This window comes from Callorhinus ursinus, unplaced genomic scaffold (genome assembly GCF_003265705.2).
Source record: "Callorhinus ursinus isolate GAN/ISIS: 27379988/994484 unplaced genomic scaffold, GSC_fseal_2.0 scaffold12, whole genome shotgun sequence".
In the NCBI taxonomy this organism is placed as follows: Eukaryota; Metazoa; Chordata; class Mammalia; order Carnivora; family Otariidae; genus Callorhinus; species Callorhinus ursinus.
In genome coordinates this window covers 44762572-44785050 of record NW_027397074.1, presented here as the reverse complement: position 1 = coordinate 44785050, position 22479 = coordinate 44762572, and the positions used below count along the sequence as shown (strand labels likewise).

The 22479-nt window shown below is 44.3% G+C and overlaps 1 protein-coding gene across 2 annotated transcripts in view; it reads right to left on the bottom strand.

The window, feature by feature from the left end:
• The window catches only part of CHN2 (chimerin 2), a 289625-nt gene that overhangs the window by 199619 nt on the left and 67527 nt on the right, over window positions 1-22479 (bottom strand). The window contains exon 1 of one of the 2 annotated variants that reach the window (XM_025873088.2): window positions 4798-4996. The exons of the other annotated variant lie outside the window; for it this stretch is intronic. Within the exon in view, the coding sequence (XP_025728873.1) occupies window positions 4798-4816 (19 nt within the window). The 5' untranslated portion in view covers window positions 4817-4996. Of the gene's footprint in view, window positions 1-4797; window positions 4997-22479 lie in introns of those variants that run through there. 2 annotated transcript variants of the gene reach the window in all.

The window sequence follows — 22479 nt, the reverse complement described above, 5'->3', positions numbered from 1 at the left end:
AGACTCTAGTGGACAAGTGAATGGGATTACCTTAGGCAGCAACAGAGACAGTTCATGACCTGGAAAAAAAGAGAAGGCAAAGCAGCCGAGCACCAAGGCTGGAATGCAGATGAGTGCCTGGAGCTCATGGAGATCCTCTTCCGACAGCTCCATCCTCTTCTCATTGGGAGTGTGCAGGGGGCTCGTGGTAGAAGAGGAAGACAAGGGTGGGTCAAGCGGGGCCTGGGGTGCTTGACCCTGAGTGGGGAGGAGGTATGACATGATCTGACCTGCATTTTGGAAGCTCCCAATGGCATGTGGGTTCTGAAGGGAGACAAAGATGGAAACAAAGCAGCAAACAGTTAGGAGGTTACAGCAATGACCTAGGATGAAGATGAGATGTCTATGGGCTTTTGTCATAGACCACAGTGGTAGCAACGGAAGTGGTAGCAACAGATCAGATTCTGAATATATTCTGAATACAGGTGAGTATGGAAGAGTCAGTCAAGTACAGGGTATTTTATTGTTTTGCACCCAAAGGAATACAACAAAACCAAGAGATGTTATTACAACACTTAAGACAAAAAGCAGTCACATTTCAGGTGCTTTTTACTGACAATAATCCAGTTTTTAACTAGCAAAGACTATTCCAGAACTGTGGCAATGTCAGTAAGTGAGGCCAGTAAACACATAAAAACCTGTTGGTATTATAAAGCATTGTAGAAATTGAAGCTGTGGTTAAAAGCAAGGCATCTGTATCTGGTCCAATAAGCCAATTGTCAGGAATGAGTCAATAAATCACAAAATTAGTGTGAAAAATATTTCAAGCTTTCCAAGATCAAAGAACGGATAGTAAAATACTAACTTGATGTCCTTTTAACTTTCTTTCCTCAACATTTATTAGTGTTTGACCTCCCTTGAAATGAGAGTTCCATTATAAGGTCTTTTGATAAATGGATTGAAAGGTTGCTCAAAGCACTCCATCGTCACTCAGTATTTTCTATTCTCCAGTGAAACACTATTAGTCTGCATTTTATAGTAACTGTCCTCAGCATATCAAAAACATGCATCTCTACTCAACACAGAGAAGAACTAAGAGGATTGCCCTTTCTCTCCCTTCTCTGCCACTGGTAACTACGATTACAGATACTCTTACAGATAAAGTAGGAACACGCATATTTACATAGCATGGTAAAAGTGTGACCATGCCTGGTCATTCACGGGGCCTACTGTGAACACATTTAATCTAATATTTAGGGCTTGAAACAACCAAAATAAATGAGGAGCCCAGTTCCCCTTTTCAAATTTATAGCAAACTTCCTAGAGAGTAGAGGGCAGAGATCCCTCTCTCTTCTTTCCCTGTGTCAGGTTTGGTTTAAGAAGCATTAACCATTTTTGTCACCCAGATGTTCTCTGCCATCCTAAAGGGCATATAAGACAGATTCCTATAAGAATCACGGCAATTTTTGACCAAATAATTAAATGTCTGGAATTTAATATTAAAGAAACAAAGATGCATAAAGATTTAGCTGCAAAATCCTAAAATTTGTATGGATCCACAGAAGATCTCGAATAGTCAAAGCAATCTTGATAAAGAAAAATAAAAGTGGAGGTATCACAATTCCAGACTTCAAGTTATATTACAAAGCAGTAGTAATTAAAACAGTATGGCACTGGCATAAAAATAGACACATAGATCAATGGAACAGAACTGAAAACCCAGAAATAAACCCACAATTTTATAGTCAGTTAATCTTCAACAAAGGAGGAATGAATGTACAATGGGAAAAAGACAGTCATTTCAACAAATGGTGTTGAGAAAACTGGAAAGCCACATGCAAAAGAATGAAACTGAACCACTTTCTTCCACCATACACAAAAATAAACTCAAAATGCAGTAAAGACCTAAATGTGAGACCTGAAACCTTTATAAAAATCCTAGGAGAGAGCATAGGCAGTAATCTCTCTGACATTGGCCATAGCAATAGTTTTCTAGAGATGTCTCATGAGGCAAGGGAAATAAAAGCAAAAATAAATTATTGGGACTACATCAATAAAAAGTTTCAGCAGAATGAAGGAAATAATCGACCAAACCCAAAGGCAACCTACAGAATAGGAGAAGGTATTTGCAAATAACACATTTGATAAAGGGTTAGTATCCAAAATAAACAAAAAACTTAAACAACTCAACACCCAAAAACAAATAATCTAAAAATAGGCAGAAGACATGACCAGACATTTCTTCAAAGAAGACATACAGACGACCAACAGACACATGGAAAGATGCTCAACATCACTCATCATCAGGGAAATGGAAATCAAAATCACAATGAGCTATCACCTCACACCTGTCAGAATGGCTAAAATGAAAAGCACAAGAAACAACAAATGTTAGCAAGAATGTGGGGAAAAGGGAACCCTCTTGCACTGTTGGTGGGAATGTAAATTGGTGAAGCCATAGTGGGAAACAGTATGGAGTTTCCTTAAAAAATTAAAAATAGGGTGACTGGGTGGCTCATTTGGTTAAGCAACTGCCTTTGGCTCAGGTCATGATCCTGGAGTGCCAGAATCGAGTCCCGCATTGGGCTCCCTGCTCAGCAGGGAGTCTGCTTCTCCCTCTGACCCCCCCGCCATGTGTTCTCTCTCCCTCTCTCTCTCAATCTCTATCTCAAATAAATAAATAAAATCTTAAAAAAAATTTAAAAATAGAACTACCCTACAATCCAGGAATTGCACTACTGGGTATTTACCTGAAAAATACAAAAACACTAATTCAAAGGGATACATGCACCCCTAGGTTTACTGAAGCATTATTTGTAATAGCCAAACTATGGAAGCAGCTCAAGAGTCCATCAATAGATGGATGGATAAAGAGGAAGTGATATAGATAGATAGATAGATAGATAGATAGAGATATAGCTAGCTAGCTATCCAGTGGAATATTATTCAGCCATAAAAAATACTGAAATCATCACAGCATGATTTATCAGAAAGAAAAATTGAAGTCAACCTAAATGTCTAACAACAGGTGACTGGTTCAAAAAAACAAGTTCTATCCATGCAAATGAACTGTGCATAACCATTAAAAATGATGTCAAATACTTAAGATAAAGAAATATATTCAGTGGATTTTGAAAGAAAATCAATATAAATTGTCTGACCACATTTTTGTAAGTAGAAAATATATATTTACATGTATATATGTATATAGAAGGAAATTAGAAGCATAAACATCAAAAGATTTATGTGACTATTTCTAAACACAGGATTTTCAGGGAGGCTGTCCTTTTGGCTCATCAGTACTTTGTTCTAATTTTTCCATAAGCATCCTTTTATTAATCGTGTAATTGGAAATGTATCAGTAAAAGTTACTAAACATTATTCACGGTGGCATTCAAGTCTCATAAGTCTGGCCAAATGCACCCCTATGGCTCCTAACCTTGCTTGCTTTCTAGACATGTGGTTATGTTAGTGTTTAAGCCCTAATGTGGCCCAGAGATGGCCTTCTTCCATAGATCTCTGACGATCTGCTCACAGTCAGGCTGACGACATTCTTCAGGCAACAAGGGTAAGAAACAGGTAACAGCCACAGATTCTAATACCCACAGAACCACAAAGAACGAGGCTTTAACTATAAGCTTCAAAAGAGATATGTCATAATGTTGGTTTCCTTTGCATGAAAGCAATAGGAATTGTCTAGCAACCAAGTGTAGCCAGCACATCTATGGCGGTTAGAAGGTAGGGCACATAGGGGAGAAAAGAAAAGGCCCAGAAAGTGATCACGAACTCAGTGCATATTTGGTGGGATGGGCCTTGTGCTATAAAACAGCAAAGCACAGTTAGGGAAATTCCAGGTAATTTCAAGAATAAGACCCAGTTAGGCCTAAGCAATTTCCAAAGATTCCTTTAAATTAAGGATGAAGTCCCCAAAGAACTAAATTCTAATACCTTGAACTTCAAACAAACTGCTTTAAAAGCAACACTAAAAACATCAAACAGAAAGTAGATTAAGTGCATGCTCCATCTGTAAGAGCGTGCTTACCACAAACTCAATTACTTGTCGCAAAATGAGATCCCAGTTTGGATTTACTGATAGGCTTATCCTGATAAATGAGAATGACAGATCTAAGAGGAGAAAGCTTCTGTTTCTTGGTTACACTCAAAACCACAGCTCCAGGTAAATGCATAAACAGGTAGCTATGCTTTGCAAAACAAAACAGTGCGTTTCTATAGGCAAAGTCAACCCCGGTATAGACTTTTATCTTTTAGGCCATCTATTTGAATATAGAAAACACTAGGGTATATTTGTGTTGGGAAATAGGTCCCAACTCCCACAGCGCCCCTGCCCAGGGATAATGTTTATTCCAAATTAGTATGTTCTCTCTGTTCAGTTCTACGGTTTGCTTGTATCCGATTTTGGCCTATTTTTCAGCTCCGAGCAGAGGGCAGAAGCATGTGGGCCTCGCTCCCCCGTTAGTGCACTCATGCCTACCCTCCGTCATGCTGGCCTTTGTGAGGCTGCCAGCATCCTCCTCTCGGGGACATCTGTTGCCTTGCTTCAAGCAAGGCGCTTCCTAAGCACGTGACTGGGCCGTGCAGAGTCAGACAGTGCCACCTCCAACAAGAGGCGTCTGTCCACCTCGCCTCTCCCCTGTCATTTCCTCCTCCAGCCTCGGCCTCAACAAGTGGCCAAGCCTCACACAAGCTGTCAGGGACAGATGCTATGTGAAAAGAGGAAATTGGACTCAAAGATGCTACAGCTTTTTTAATTAAGTCCAACCTAAAAGCCAAATAGTGAGGCATGAAATGAATACTTACTTGCAAATAAGCACCACATTTCAAAACCAAATGCACTGGTTCGGGTTAGCAGGCAACTTCTTAGCTTTCTCAAATGTCATACTGTTCCTCATTCAGTGCGTTGGATATTTTCACGTCTGCAGTGGACAATTTGTTTTGCATTGGTACAGGAGTATCCTGAGTTTTCTTTTGTCATTTCCTTCCTCCGCCGTCCCTGGGCTAGTTGAGTTGGCAGGACCGAGGCTGTCCACACACAGCCAAATGTTCACTCACATCTATTCACTCACCTCCTCGCTCCCTCACTCCACAAACACCCACCGGTGCCCACTACACATCAGGCCTGGCTTCACATTCTACAAAAAAGGAAGAATAACATTCTGGCTTTCCTCTTCCCAGCTCCCCGAGATAATTCTAGTCATTTGCTTTTGTCTCCATTTTCTCTAGTTTACTATTTGTTTTCTATTCTGGTTCCTTATTGTTTCTCCCTGCGAACTGCCTGCTAATTAAAGCGGACTAGAGGCCCAGGGCCTCTGCTATAATTCTCAGCTTACATCACCAAGATCCTTGTTGATTATTAAGGATGGTGAGGACTCAGGGAGAAGAACACAGGGAGTTTTAGAGAGAAGAAAGTAGGAAAGAGAAAAAAAGAAAAAAGAAAACCCTTCAGACACAGAAGGAAAATAGAGAAGACAAATCTTATGACATACCTTAGAAATTCTAAGGTAATCACAAAATACAGATGGGCCTCATTAAGATTTATTATTTTTCTAATTTCCTTTCCATCCTTTCAACCACAGAGAATGAAATCTATTATTGAAGGTGCTTGAGAAAGTTTTCATATATTGCAAAATCAGTAAGTGGTGGGGCGGGGTACCTCAGGCATCATCTCGCCTGCTTTACAGACCAGGAAACCAGGGAGAAGGGCTTGTCCAAGACCACACAGGGAGGTACTGGCTGAGGCCAAGTCGGAGTCCCAGGTTTTCTGATCTTCTCCCTTTCCTATTTGTAGCCCCAGCCCTCTTCCGCAATTGAGTGTTTTCTATTATATCAACGTTATAGAACATTGCATGGGTTGCGAGAGAAAGTAGATAAAGCATACGCTGGCTAGGGAAATCAAGTTATAGTGTTTGGAGTTTTCCTAGAAAATCATGACCTGAAGTAGTTTTTAAAGAATTTCTGAAAAGGGGGCGCCTGGGTGGCTCAGTCAGTTGAGGCTCTGACTCTTGATTTCTGCTTGGGTCCTGATCTCACAGTCCTGGGATCTAGCCCGGCATCAGGCTCCCCGCTCAGCACAGAGTCTGCTTGTCTCCCTCTGCTCCTCCCCTGCTCTCTCTCTCTCATAAATAAATATTTTTTTTAAAAAGAATTTCTGAAAAGTAAATTTCAAACAAACACAACTGAGAAAATGGGAAGGAGCAGGAATTGACTTGTTCCAAGAGCATACTCACCATTGGGTAACAGTCAGTAAAGGAATATCTGACTTTGGATTATTTTTGTCTTAGTTTTACTAAGGAAGACAGAACGTAAAAGTGCGTAAGAATTTGATTCCCCTCGATCTACTAGTTAGAACCCTTTGGGTTAAGTGACAGAAAAGGTAGCCTAAGTTGGCAGATGCCAAACAAAGAATATATTGTTCTAAGAACCAAAACATCCAGAGGTAGGTCTCATTTCATGCACGGCTCGGCGCAGAATTTGGATGGTGACTAACACTTGCGTGGTCCCTGCTGGGTACTGCTCTCAGTGTTTCACACGACTCGCCTACCTCAAAACGACTCTGTGAGCAGCTATTACAATGATTCCCACTTCAGAGATGGAAGAAGCTGAGGTACGGAGACTAACTTGTCCTGAGTGACCCCATTAGTAGACGGCAGAGCAATTCAAACCCAAGCAATCTCGCTCTAGAGTCTAGATCTTCATCACTGCCTCCTTGTATCCCCAGAGTCCAGATTTTCATCACGGCCTCCTCATATCACCAGAGTCCAGTTTTGTTCTATCTTTCATCTCTGCTGCCTGTGTGTTTCCATTCTTTTTGAGATTCTCCCCTCCTAGAAGCAAGATAGCTTGAAACAGCTTGAGCCTCAAAACTTGACAGTCCCAAGGTCCAGCCAAAAAGACCAAGGGTTTCTTTTTCTTACATCCTGACAAAAGTCTCCCTGGTTATCTCACTGACGTGAGTCAAACATGGGAGAATGCTAACGTTCTGACGGGCCAATCCTGGGTCCCCTAGCCCCATGGAGCAGAAGGTGGCGACTCCCCCAAACAGCCCCAGAGAAACTGAAATAGTTATCAGAGATGGTGAATGGACACTGGCTGGTAGAAACAACTGGTGAACACCACATTGTAAAATGTCACCACAAGAATTAAAATACTTTGCTTTCAATTACCCAATAGGAGCTCTTGGTCTTCAGGAATTATAGGTATTCCCTAAGACCGGTGGCAACGTTCATTTTTATGAAGGAGAAAGGTATATGACACAAATCAACCAAGATAAGACAATCATGGTATATTTATAATCATGGACTACCTCTACCAGGCCCATTCATATGAGTTTTAGGATTCTTCAGTGAATCCATGGAATCAGAGAATCTTCTCCTTAGGGTGGATATGGCAGCTCATCCATCCCAAGATCTCACATAGAGCACAGGCTGTCCCCGGTGCTGCCAAGGACCATACCCTCTGTTTCATAAGGCAGGTCTGTTTCTCACCTTTCACATAAGGCAGGGCTAGTGGGGAAAGGGCAAAAGGACAGGAAAAAGAAAGGCGATACTCCAGAAGACGCCTGCCTTTACCTCTGCACCGTGGAAACTGTAGCACCGTACTCAGCCCTGTCTCCTCATTTCCCTCGCCACCCCATCCCCACGTGCAGCCCTTGCCTGTACTTTCGCACCTCTCCACGTGTCCTGATTGTCACACCAAAGCCCCTCGTCTACCTCTCATTATAAAACACTTAGGATCTGCTGCTCCCCTGAAGCCTCAATCCTTTAGGCATCCCAAGGTCCTCTACCCTCCTCTAAATCATCTTTATCTTTTCTCTTGGGAGTCTAAGCGGAAACAGAGAAAGGCGACCAGAGATTGCAGTTGTGGGAGGAAATGTTTATCTACAGGGGGCCAAACCACAAGGCGTGCATGTGATGTCCAACCTGGAACCGATGCTCTGAAGTGCCTGTGAGCTCCTCTAGGAGCTATCATGACCTCCTAGCTGTGGGAGGCCAGGGAACAAGACTCAACACCCTGTACCTGGACTCCAGGAAATATTTCATTGTGTTTCTGAGGGTGCCTTTATGAGTTGGATGACTGCCAGCAGATGATATGATTAGTTGGATTTGAGACTATGTGAAGGACCCAAGCACTGGAAGTGGGCCATCAAAATGGTGCCAGAGGACTCTGACTTCAGCCCTGTCCGGTTCCAGAATTCTGTCAATAACCCTACGAGGATATTTACGGCACACTGATCAAATAATTGAGAGTTGGGGGGATGCTGGGAAGAAGACAATAGTGTTGGATGACATAATCAGGATCGAGCAAGATACATACCAGATTCCTGATGAGACAGAGTAGTGATGAATGTTAAGCCTGTATTGGGGTTAAAATAAACACGTACAAGTTCATGACTGTGGAGACACACCTCAGCAGGCTTGTGTGTGAGAAAAGGAGTTTCACTCTACTTGTGGTATGAGTCAACACTGCAGGGTGGTTACCAAAAACTCTAATGTGGTCTAATGCTGTCCTGATGGAAACAGAACATTTGGACTACGGTTTGTGTTAGGCATGCTGTATTTTATGTGAAGCAGACCACACCAGGAGTTTTGTGCTTAGTCCCTGCTGTGCTCTTAAGAGAAAAACAGGGGCAACCTGCAATTCAGTAGGAAAGGGGTGACTGTTATGGTGAAGGGACTAGAAACTCCTGTGAGAGCATGAGGATGTTCTGCCTGGAAAAGGGAAGGCTTATGTGAAACATGAGAACGATCTTGAAGGATATGATAAGTTGTCTTGGGAAAGAAGGGATCCGTTTGAGGTCTGTATCGCCGATGGCCAAACCTGGACCAACAGTGGGAGTGACAGGTATCCTAGAGGGCCTGTAGCAACTGGACTGGCTGATCGCAAAGGTTCTTGTTCAGTCCTGAAGATTTTGAGATGTGGGTGAAAAGGCACACTGAAGTAGTTGGGAGCCAGAATCCCGAGGTTCAAATCCTAGTGTCCTAGTTTTTTATTGCCGTGCAACAAATCAACACAGACTTAGTGGCTTAAAACAACAGGTACCTACTACCTCACAGTTTCTATAGAACAGAAGCGCAGGCAGAGCCTAATTGGGTCTTCTACTCAGAGTCTCTCAAGGCTGAAATCAAGATGTCCACTGGAGTGTGCTTCTTTCTCGAGCTCAGGGTTCTCCTCCAAACTGGAAAAACTCATTCCCCTGAGGCTGATGACTGAGCTCCTCATTTCCTTGGGAGCCGTTGGCCTGGGACCACTCTCAGCTCCTAAGGCCATTCTAATTGATTCCTGCCACGTGATCCCCTCCATAGACTTTCAAAACATGGCTGTTGTCTTCTTCAAGCCCAACAGAAGAATCACTTGCTTTGCTTCTCTCCCTCCAGGGGAAGGCCTGGACCCTCTTATAATGGGCTCGCCTGATTAGGTCAGGCCCACCCTAGTACTCTCTTAATTCATTCAAAATCAACTAGTGAAGGACCATTATTATATCTTCAAAATCACTTTCTCCTTGCCATATAATCAGAAGAGTGAAAACCTGCCATCTTTACAGTCCTGTCCACACTCAGAGGAGAAATTTGGGGGGCCATCCTAAAATTCTGCCAATCACACATTGCTTTTCCGCTCATAGATTCAGATCTCAGGCGAGCTGCTCGGCCTCTCTGTAACTCAGTTACTTCAACCATCAAGTGGGGATAAGGACGCCTCAAGAGGTTGCTAGGAGGCTTAAAGGGGTTAACTCCACAAAGCACTTAGAACATAACCTGGCAGGGAATCCGCGGGATCCTTAGGAACAACTGAATCCACGTGCGGTCAGACGTCCTATGGTCACTGTGCTTGCAGGCAGGGGCTGTTTTGCGGAGAGCTGGCTTCTGTGTTCTCTCCTACCGGCCAGTTCTTCTCTTTGCTGCCACTCTCACCATTTGGCTCTAATCTCCTCTGCCGCTTCGGGTGTCTCCACCACCTGCTGTTATCCTTCCTTTTCTCTGTGCTTCTTCCCCCCATCAGTCCTTTTCTTCTTTCTCTGTTACTTCTCTCATTATTCTCATTTTTTTTTTTACACTGGCAAGATTTGCTATTATTAGCCCTGCAAATAAGACTACGTCTTCAGATCAGCTACCATTCTGTCATGTGGTCTAGATGACGTTGGCTCTTTTTGTTAGCATTCACAACGCCTGAGCCCTAAAAACTGGGTGTTTTTTTGTTTTGTTTTGATTTGATATTGTTTCAGATTCCTGAAGTTATTAAATTTTGACTTATTTTCCCTTTAGGTTAAAAATTCTCTTTTACCAAGCAGATAAATCAGAAAATAATGTTTCACCTTTCAAAACAATTCAGCATCAGAACTTCCTTCTCGTAGAAAAATCCCCCAGCACAGTTAAAACATTATTCATCTGATAACAATTGATTCTCAAAAACAATTTTCAGGAACCCTTCTATTGCGCAAAGTGAATCGCTCCTGGTTTGCAATCTAGTTTGCCGATGAAAACTATAATGGGAGGCTAGCAAAGGGAAAAAGCAAAGCAATCTCAATCTGCCAAAGTCAACGTAAACCGCCAACACAGCTGTGGCTGTCTGCAGTCTTGCAAAATACAATACTTTTCAGCCCCGTGCCCTGCACATAGTAGGTACTCAGTAGAACTTTTCTGAGTTGAATTGAGGAGATGTCTCCATAAGCAACAACCACGAATCCGTTTAATTAGTGTTCCTTTTTCTCTCAGATTCCTAACTCCAACATGAAGAGTTTTCAAAACAAACAGAAGAACCAGTAGTAATGAATGTGGTTCGACGCAGACGGCTTGTATGGACAAACGAGCTGACATGCACTATCAGTTACATCTTCAGTGCTCGGTGAAAACCAGGTGAGGTCATAACTCCTATTCTGACCAGTTCAATCATGCCACTGAAAGTCAACATGACTGTCTCTACACTGCTTATGCTGGAAGCCGGAAGGTGAGTCCAGAGTGTCCCCACCACTCCGGCCACCCCCAGTGCCCAGGCAGCAGAAACTGGTGGCGCCTCTCTGATAGTCGGCATCCCCTGGCAGAGCGCAGTTCATGCACCAGGAACTGAAACCAGGAAGAGGCACTGACCCCAGGGCCATCTGTGTAACTCAGGGGAGATTAGGACACAGAGGGACCCCCCCATGTACAGTCACCCCACTCATAAATATCTCTTACAGGCTCTGGATGGATAAGGCTCTGAGGGATTGATCCTTGGGTGTAACTGTTAGTATTTTCAGTGAGAACATCTGTTTCCAAGTTTGTTGCCGAAAATCTGTCTTCTTTGCTAAACTGTAAGGAATAAAGCATAGGAACGAGGTCTACTCCCAATGCCCGGCAGAGTGTCTTATACTCAGTAGAATAATTGTTCAATTAATTAACAAAGGAACAAATGAATGGAGTCTTACATCCTAAATGTAGGAGTAATGGCAAGTTTCCCAGGGTATTCAAAACACACTGTAGCTCATCGGCTGGTACGTCTTATTTGAGTTCCAGGTGTAACTAGGTTCCTGCATGCTAATCAACGCTGCCTGTTCATAACTGATCCGCCCGGAGAGCCTGTCTGCTCTGCTGGTTCTTCCTCCACGTGGTTCTTTAAATCCTGCTGTTCCCTGGGTTTCCACTTTAGACTTGGTCTCTTCCCTTCCCTTCTCTCTCTCACTCTCCTTGGGTTAACTCATTCACTTCCATGGATGTGGTTACCACCTGTGTGTCACTGTCACCTCCAAGCCTCATCACCCAAAGGCAATGGGAAACCCCAACTGTATGTTCCTCAAACTCAAAGCCCCCAACCCTAGCTCATTACCTTCCCTGCCCCTCTAAAGCACTACTTCTTCTTCTTTATTTTTAATCACAAAAGACTCATCCTCACTCACCTTCATTATCCAATCAATTCTGTCTCCTAAAAGGAATCATACTGCCTGATCCTTTCCATCCTAGCTCCCACATTCTTAGCTGAGAACCTCTTTATTTTTACAACAGCCTCCTAAGAGGGCCCCTGCTGCCTTCCCTGCCCTGCACTCTGATTCGGGGTCCCCACTGCTGCCAGAAGATCCTTCTAAAACAGAAGCCGGATTGTATTACTCCTCCACTTAAAAGCCTTCTATTAAAATACTAGCAGTCTTAATGTTCCCCCAGCCAGGATTCTTGTCTACCGACATTAAACAACCCCAGAGAAAAGTTCTTCAAACATGGACATGGGAGCCACCCAGTGAAGTGGATGGCTCATCTTGGAACCCCAGAGAAAAGCCCACAAAGGCAATACCACCCATGCATACAGCTTCTCAAGTGCCTCACTCAGAAATACTCGGACAGACCAGAATCATCGATGAGATATGATGAGACCCTGCAATGTGAGTGAGAGACCAAGAAAAATATACAAAAGACACAGAAATAATGTATCAAACAAGGAATTTGGGGAATGATTTCATTAATTCACTCAACAAACATTTTGAGGACTTTTACTGCAGGTTTACATCACGCTGGGCTTTATATTGTTAGTTAAATTAGATGGAATTAAATTAAATTAGTGGAAAACAACTGAAGTAGGTCACACACACACACACGCACACACACACACACACACACACACAGCCTTTTTGGCTCCTTTCACAGTAAAGCTTGAACTCTCAGACTGGCTTACGCATGCCTTGCCGATTTCCAGACTCAACTCCTCCACTATTCTAAGAACCACACACTCCCATCACACATCCACACCCCATTCCTGCCTGGGACATGTGGGTCCCTCTGTCCAAGATGCCTTTCCTCCTGTTTTCCAGGAGGGGAACCTCATTTAACCAACTCACTTCTCACCCTCAGGGAGAAGCTTTCCCTGAACCCTCAGACCTCCAACCTCCCACTGCCAGGGAGCTGTGTGCATGCTTCTATTACAGTACTTCTGATACAGTTTGTAGTTTTTCTTTTATATGATGGTGTCTCTCTAGTTAGTACCTGAGCCTTATCTTGTATCACTGACACATGGAACAAATTAGGAACAAATAAAGGTTTGTTGAACAAATGCATTCTGATGTCTAAACAATTAACTTGTAGACACTTCGTGTACATGAACTGTTAATATCTTAGGTGCTTCCTCTATTAATGGTTTTCTTTCAGTCTGGCATGTTTGTGGTGTCTGAGCACCCCATTACAAAGGACAGTTGACATATGAGGGAAGATAAGGAAGGCATGCTTTGGTTTTGATATTTTTATGAGGTTGGGGCATAATTTCAATCACCACAGGCAATTCACCAGCTTTATTTTCCTGTTGCCCTTTTGACTTTGTAAATAATTACAACCCACAATTTCAAGAATACTACATTAATATTCCATAAAAAAGTTAACTGATAGACCGAATTCTTCAGGCGAAAATGATGCAATTACTCAAGCTACAAGAACAAGGCAGACATGGAAGGTCAGTTGGAAAGGGAAAGAAGGAGGCTCTGGATGAGGAGAGGTGGGGGCCAGACCTCCCCAGGGGCTGCTCTGGATGGAGCCAAGCCAAGGGGACAGCCAGCAAGGGGAGGCGTGCTCATACAGGGGCCAGTCCTCCTATCAAACAGGTGGCAGCCTCACAGATCCAGCTAATCTTCCTAATTACCGAGGCCCTGGCCTCCAGCCAAGATCAAGGGGGGCAATTTTGACTCCTCATGGGGAAGGGATAGCACGCCAGGAAGGACCCCCGCCAAACAGGTGATGGTTCATGGCAGAATTTCAGACCCTGCGGGGAGGGGTGGCACCAAAGGGAGTTAAGGTCCTGCACAAAAAAGAGGCCATTGTCAAAGCTCAGGCATAGAGAGCAGACCAACACCACCGAGCCTGCAGGAAGGCAGTGGACTAGAGGGAATGGGGGTCTTCCGGGGGGCTCTCCCAAGACACCACAGACACCAGATCCTTGGAAGCAAGAAGAATTCTAATCTCACTGGTGATGGGTAGAATCTACTAACGAGCTGCCTGATTTGATCAGTGGTTGGCAAACTAGGGCTCACAGGCACATTTTGGCCAGCCACCTGTTTTTGTAAATAAAGTTTTACGGGAACACAGCCATGCCCATGGCTGCTTTTGCCCTATGAAGGCAGAGAGGAGTAGCTGTGACAGAGACCACATGGCCCTGCAAGCCCTAAAATATGTACTATCTGGTCCCTGACGGACAAAGTTTGCCAGCCTTTGGTCCAGAAAATGCCCAGGGTGCCTCTCAGACCAACTGCAATCAGAATCTCTGGTGGCAAGGTTGAGGCATGAGTACTTTTTAAAGCTTCCCAAGTTATTTCAATGAGCAGCCAAGGTTGCAAACCCCTAGTCCAGCCTGATGCCGCAACTCTGAGAAGCGTCTGAATAAGTCACAGAATCAGATTCCATCTCAGCTGCAGAAGTCACAGGGAAGGGTGGTGCAGGGCTTGAACTCTGGGGAAAGAAAGCCGTCATGTGCATCCTCCCTCTGCCACTCACCAGCTATCTGACCTACCTAACTCAACCCCCAACACCTCAGTTTCTCCATCCATAAAATGGGCACAATAATAGCACCTACCTCATGGGTTGCTGGGAGGGTTGGAGGGATGAGTGCTGGTAGAGCTCCCAGTGGCGTGGCGTATGACTGCACTTGATCAAAGGTAGCCAGAACAGGGGATGGGCAAGACTTGGGCTGAGAGGCGAACTCCATCCTGGCTTACAGCAGCCAGAGCAACTCTCTGGGCTGCCACACGTTGTGCCCAAAGAGACATGTTCATGTCAGAAGCTAAGCAACATCTTGAAGACATTGCCCGGAAAAGCCACTGGGCAGATGCAAGGACCAAACTGCCAGTCTGCGTGGGCAGCTGTGCGGTCTGGGGGAGCTCGAGAGACACCCCATGGCTAAATTCTGCACACATCTGCCCCTGCTCCTGGGGCTCCCCGTTTTTGACCCTGGCTCCCATTATGGACAGTTTGTCTCCTTGCAAGGTTCTGGTAGTGCCCAGTGAAAGCCTGTTAGAGACCAAACCCCAAATCCTGCTGCTTGGATCACACACTGGGGCTGCGGCACCTTTGTGGGTACCTGATACCTGCCCTGCAGACATCTGCCTTCTGCCCACTTTTGCATGGCCTCCGTGCCAGTTTGGGTTTGATATCAGTCTGTCCCAGTCTGCCAAACTCGTACCCAGGTAACACAAGGAGGGCTATGGTCTCCTACACACAGAGGGCTTCTCCTTTGGGCACGCAGTCTGGCCCCTAGTGGTGCCCCAACAGAATCTGTGCCTCCACCATTCAACTGACATGTAAAGGGCCTGCATGCTACAAAATTCTCAGGGTTCCTTGCTCAGCTAATGACCTGCATCGGGCAGTTAGGGTGGTCCCTTTATTTCACAAACAGGCCTAGGTCTTGTTCAGTTAGTAACCCCTCCCATCTGATGTAAAGATGGATGGCTCCTCAATGTATAACCAGAGTTCTTAGGAACCCTGGCAGGGTTTGATGACTCTCCAGATCAGGAAAGGTTAAACCATGACCTTTATCCCTGAGCCCAGGGCATGACTCTGTTTGCCATGGGACATCTCTTCCTGCATATTGGTTTAAAGTTTGAGCTAGAACAGGATCAAGCCAAGTGGCCAGTTCCAGAAAATCCTGGCCAATACCATCCTGAACTTAATACATATGTAAGGAAAGGAGGCTTAGAACCATACCAGTCCCCTACCCCTGCGGCCCTGTACCTAAAGTTGGCATCACATATGATGACCTAAAATAGGTGGGGGTTGAGCCATGGTTAAGGGACAATCCCTCAACACTACTGGAAAATCCAGGAACTAGCCAGTGTAACACTGAGGCTAACGGCTTTCATTCACTGGGTGCTTATAAAGTGCTAAGGGATTTACTTCCATGCAATTTTTATTTAATCTTTACAGCCATTCTATGAGGACTTGGAGAATGAAGTACTGCATAGCCACAGAGCTTTTAAATGGCAGGACTGAGATTTAAATTCAGGTCTAACTCTAAAGCTCCCACTCTATAGTCCTAAATTATACAGCCTCCCCACAAGGAGCTAGCTATGTCTCTGTGGTGGCATAATCCTGTTCCACCAGATAGCGTTGGACTGAGACAGGGAAATGATATCCATGCCCCCTAGGAGAGCCTCCAGTAAACTTGAATAAAACTGCATCTTTTTACCTGAGAAGGCTCTACCTCGTGCCTGGGCCTCAGCCCTGGATTAGACTCTGTGTGCCTTTTTTATAGGATCTCAATGTCTGTCTCCGCAGAGCTCTTAGAGTCTTGCATCTGATCTCATCTCAAGAATCTATTCTTGGCTCAATCCCTGGGTTATGTTTGGGCGACAATTTACACCGCTAAGAGGCAGACACCTTTTCTTCATAAATACTGATGATAGATAAAACATCTTGCCTTTTACCTTATCTAAGGAGGATGAAAGATCTACTAATTCTTTCCGTTGCAGAGCACAATGTTGCAGCCCGCTGAGACCAAACTAGGATGTGATCCCTGTTCACCTCCTTCTGGACCTCCAGCTCTGCTACTATACTGGTTAAGGAGAACTACACTGACCGGGGAACCAGCCTGCCTGGGCTCAATCCTGGCCTGGCTCTGTGCTACCCGAGGGGCCCTGGGTGAACTGTCAACTTCACGTTACTCATTTGCAAACTGGGAATGACAATAGCACCTCCTTCTAGAAACTGTGGTGAGAAGTAGGACAATCTATTACATGTAAAATACTTAGCTCAGTGCTGGCATAGGATAAACACTCCACAAATATTAACTGTTATTACTGGTTGAGATTATATTGCTATTCCTCCTCTCCGTGGGTATTCTATATTCACTTAATCAAAATTAACTGCCCTATTTTCAAAACAGTGCAGAAAATCATGTGTTACTGCTCAAGGCCTGGAATCTTACACATGGGAAAACATCCAGGTAACAAAAATTGACTTGTTCTGTCAACTCCCCCCAAAATACACTGTATTACTTTTAATGGCACTTGACATTTTTTCTAAGACTTGGCCATATATTCTATAACTTATCCCTATACTAGCTTGGAAAATCTACATTGCAGATGAGAAAACAGTTTCAGAGATGTCAAAGTAATAATAATAATAATAATAATAATAATAAATGGTAACTAACATTTGTTTTGTGCTTCCTGTGTATCATACAGTGCTTAAAGGAACTTCTATATATACTGCCTTTCAATTTTCAAAACAACCCTATGAGATAGATATTATTGTTACATCCATTCTGTAGATAGGGAAACGGAGACCCAGAGAGGTTAGGAAACTATCTAAGGTGCAGGGCTCACAGAGAAAATGGGAAATGGATAATTCTACTTCCTTAGTGTGGTGCCTGAGTTCCATAGCTAGGTTTGATGGATGGCAAAGAAAGACAATATCCATGGGCCTTTGCTGTGGGGGCACTATTCCTACCCTACACCTGCCTCCCACATACACACACTATACACACACACTATATACACACACACACATGTGCACGTGCACACACACACATCCTTTCTCCACACAGGGGGAGTTTCTAACTCTCCTTCTTACTAAAAACATTCTGTGATTGTGGCTGAATCTACAGAGACCATCCCCCTGACAGTTTTAGAGTGTGGCCTGAGCACTGATGTATGTACAGTATTCCCTCCTTATCCACCGGGGATACGTTCTAAGACCCTCCTATGGATGCCTGAGACCACAGAAGGTACCAAATGATATGTTATGTTTTTCCCATACAGACCTATGACAACATTCGATTTATGATAACAATAGCTAATAATAACAGTGAATCATTATAACAATGTATTGTAATAAAACTTGTGTGAATGTGGTCTCTCTCTCGTCTCTCAAACTATCACGTTGTGCTGTCCTCACCCTTTTTGTGATGATGTAAGATGCTAACGTGCCTATGTGGTGAGATGAAGTGGGGGGAATGACGTAGGCACTGGGACATAGAGCTAGGCTCCTACTGACCTGCGGAGAATATAAGTCAGAAGGAGGAGCATCTGCTTCTGGCCCGCGGTTGACCACAGGTCCCTGAAACCTCCGAAAGCAAAACCACGGATAAGGGAAAGACTATTGTAGTCTTCTCAAGAGACACAGAACACCACTAAATCTTTTCCTCGCCCCATTAAAAATGATGCTCCTGCTTTAGAACAATGCAACAATGTGGTTTGTTTCATCTTTGAGCAGCCTGTCTGTGCTCTGCAGGTTGGCCGCGGACCGGCTATACCCACTGCCCTTCCCTAGCGGGGAGTTGATGCCTGAGCGAAGCTGGAGCACAATCCCCATAAATCATCACTCTCCATTCACGCTCATCTTGCTAGTGTCACAGCTCTGTCACTATCTTGATTAGCGCAGGAAAAAGGGAGTTAAGATTAAGTGAGACGATTCTGTGCTGCCCAGGAAGTACCAGAGGAGTCGGTATACTGCCCAGTTATTGGTCACTTGGAAAGTAGATTTCAGCTGCCCGGGGGTCCTGGAAACACAAGCTCAGAGATGCCGTGGAGCAGCTGTTCCTTTCTTATAAAGTTTTCCATGATCGGAGAGAGGAAAAACATATGCACTGCCTGGGCTAAGTGGAGCTCATACAATTTGAGATTCACATTTTGAACAGCACAGAGAGGAGACTGTCTCAAGCTCCGGATTATCTTGTTTGCCAGTCAATGAGCAAGAACTTGTCCAGACTGCCCAACAGGACATTCAACGTCAATGTTATTCTCGCTTGCCTCTGTGATGCTCTGTGGAATGTTCACATGCACTGTTCAAAGGGCAAAATTTTTAAAAAGAATTATCCGCTTGGCTCACCATTACCCACTTTCTGCTAATGCAGAGATATCATTGTAAAAGATGGCCACATGTTAGGCACGGAGAGAGGCAACTTTCTGGGAGTTTACACCTAGGGGAGAAGTTCTCAAAGGACGGTCTGGGGAACCCTGAGAGTCCCTAAGACCTCCCTGGCATCTGAGAGGTCAAAGCTATTTTCCTAAAACCACTATGACATTATTTGGCTTGTTCAATCTCATTTTCAAGTGAACAGTAGGGTTTCCCAGAAGATACATGACACAGGATACGGCAATGGATCAGATACATAGGCAGAAAAGAGAATCCAACTTCCCTCATGAAGTCAGATGCTAAAGAGATTTGCAGCAAAGTAAAACAATGACACTATTCTCACTAATTATTTTTTGAAACATAATTTTTAATAAGAATAATTTATGTTAACATACAATTGGCACATTGTTTGAAATAAACTGAAATTTCTTTTTTCAATTTCAAAGTTTTAATTTCTAATGTGGTAAATATTAATTGATGTAACCCACATAAAGTATTTGGGGCCATCAATCATTTTTAAAAGAATAACAAGGTCCTGAACCTTAAAACTGTGAGAACCACTGACTTAGGAAGAACCTATTTTTCTCTTGGCGGAAGCAGGCCTGCTTTCTCTAGCTCCCCAGCCAAGCCTCCATCTGCTTCAGACTTACCACCTCCTTGGTTTTGGGTGCAGGTTCTCTCCTTTGTAGGCTGATTACCTGCCTTACCCCAAATCCTTACTATTGAATTGCCTTTCTTCTGCCTAGGACATGGATCCAGGAGGTTCACGGTTGTTCATTCTCCCTAGCAAGGCAGAGAGAGTAGCTTTCCTCAGCCTCTCTGTTCTCAGTCAGGCAGCACCCAGATGCGTGTGAGAACTGCCATTTGTGCCTGGCCCATCAAATCAACAAATGCTATGACAGGGGCTGGAGAAAAAGTGATGATTCATAAGGATTGTGACAGAGGCACATCTATAGGGGGGAAAGTGCACATAGATCCAGGCGATCAGAGATGAGCCCGAGTCTAGGCCACAGAGGGAGCCCCATGTCTGTGACACAAAATACCAGGCCGTCACAGGGTGGGCAGGCAGAACGACCCAGATCAAGTGTCCCCTTCCATGTGTGAAAAACACTATGAGAGAGCAAAGCTGCAGGCATAGCCCCTTCTCTGTAGGTTCCAGGGGCCTCAGGGCTCCTCTCACAAACGAAGCTGGAGCACTGTCTCCATCTCTGTCCTGTAAATCACAGTGAAATAGTCACTTCAATCTAATCCACCTGTAAACAATCATTGAGCTCCTCCTAGACACCTGGGTAAAGTGCTGGCGGGAAGAAGTGCAAAGATTAATAAGAAATGCTCCCTCCCTGAACTCCAGGAGTAGGAAAAAATCGTTAGTAGAGCTGCTTATTAGCAGCACAGTGATCAGATTTGAGTTTTAGCTCATGTCTCTTACCTGGCCTGTTTTCCAGAGGGAATGAAAGTGTGCAATGTGAGAAGGCAAAGCAGCCAAAGAAAGCGGAGAAAGGGAAGCCCTAAATAATGCACAAGACTGGTAATCAACGTCTGAAATACAAGAAATGATTCTGCCAAAGAAGCCACTCTTTGTTGTTTCTTTACAAATGCTATTTCTTCACCTCAAATTCAATGGTTGGCCTGGACAGAAAGAACCCGATTTCCTACCAAACTGGAAACTCCCACGTCTGACCTGGTTATGCTCAGATTCCCAGGCGGGATTCACCTAAGAGGCCCTTTAGAGGCATCCAGCCAGTGGGACACCCAGCCCAGAGGGCATCTGAGGGATGGAAAGGAACTTGGAATAGTTATGAATGGCAGAATGTGTCATTTTTAAAGGAGGCTCTGGAATCAAAGTTTCTATGTTAAAACGGGCTGCCTAAAACTTACCTGTCTATTTAACATGGCCAGGAGCACACAATCAGGGGGCTTTCACTAGACACACGTGATCACCAGTGGCTTGAACCTGGGTGCCTGCTGTCAGAGGCAGGCAGGGACCTGCCACAGCTGAATTTAATGCACTCAATACATGGGGACGAGGAAGGCAACACAAGGGGTGCTGTTGGTGAATCATCTCTGAAGCCATTTTACCCGTCTTCCTCCCTTCTCGCTCCCCTGCCTCTCACCTCCCCCAACTCATCTCGACTGCAATCACTTCTGTTCAGCAAGGTTTTGAGATGCTGGGAATTCGTACTGTAAGCATCTTCTAATCTCTTATGAAGATTATCAAGATCATGTATTTCCGAATCTTCTGCACTATGAACATCAAAAGCCCATTAACTAATTAATTATATGCTTTTAAGGATTATCTGCACCTAAAATATTAGAAAATCACTATTCTTATCACACATGCAAAATGACATCTTTCTGTCAGTCATACATTCTCTTTTTTCCTCTCTCCCCTACTCTCTCCTTCTCTCTTTCCAGAGTCTCTCCCTCTCTCCCCCTCCCATTCCCTCTGCCTCTCTCTGCTGCATAGACACAAGAACACTCTATACTTGTGGGCCTATGGTGCACTCAAACATTAAAAAATAATTCAGCAACTGATCACATTTTAAGCCATTTGAAAACTGTCAGAATTGGAAACGAAGAAGGTAGCTCCTTCATTTAGCAAGCAGCTTCAAGGCAAGTGGGATGGGCTTCTCTAGAAGACCGTGATGGATTCGGAGCCCAGTGCTTATGTGAACTGAAGCAATGAACTGAAGGCCAACCAGCAAGGCGATCGTGAGGATTAAATAAAAATAATGCCTGTAAAGCATGTGCCTCAATGCCTACCACATGTAAATCGCTCGGCAAATGACAGCTATTAGGATTATCAGGAAGTATTTATGACAGAGGCCATAATTCAAATGAGGAAGAGAATTAGAAAGACAGCATACGCACCAGAGATTGTTTGTCAAACCATCTGTGCATTCTGTTTAAATTGGCTTGACAGCGTACAAAGCACCTGTATTAATTTTTCTGATCCCCAGAACAAGCCTGTGAAGTAGGTAGGGCAGGTGATATTATCCCACTTGATCAACCAGGACAGGACAGACGGCCAGAAAACTCTGAAGGTGGTTTTGGTGTAAGGTTTAACAGTCATTAAGTGGAGGGGACCAGAACAGGAGCCACATGGCTCAAGGCCCTGGAGGGGAACCGTGTTCTCCATTTGGCTGATACCCTCAGTCTTTCTAGTTTATGGTCCTGCCTCATCTGAAGAACTGGTCTCTAAAGAATTTAAGATTAAAATGCCGAAGTCAATGCAATACAAAGCTAACCCCTGATTACCCAACTGTGGCCCAGTGGAATGAATCAAGGTGTTTCCCTTCCCTCCCCGGAGCAGGGCACCCTGTGTTAGGGGCAGGGACCCTGCGCGTGGTCGTAGGAAGAAAGTCAGGCAAGTGCAGGGACTTGGCGCCCAGCAGCCCAGCCGCCCCGTTGCCTTCTGTGGCCACAGCCCCAACTTAGCACAGAGGATTACCAGGCTGGCCACTGTTAATTATGCAAACCAGATTGACTCCCCATGGCATTCCACATCTGGAGAAGCCAGGACAGTGAATCGGTACAGATGCATCCATGCATTCTCGCTGCTATTATTATCTTCAAAACTACCTAGAGAATATTCTCTTCCAAATGAAAGGTAAAGAGAAGTTGGAAATGCCTGGCATAGTTTCTATTTTTTATTAAAACACACACACACACACACACACACACACACACA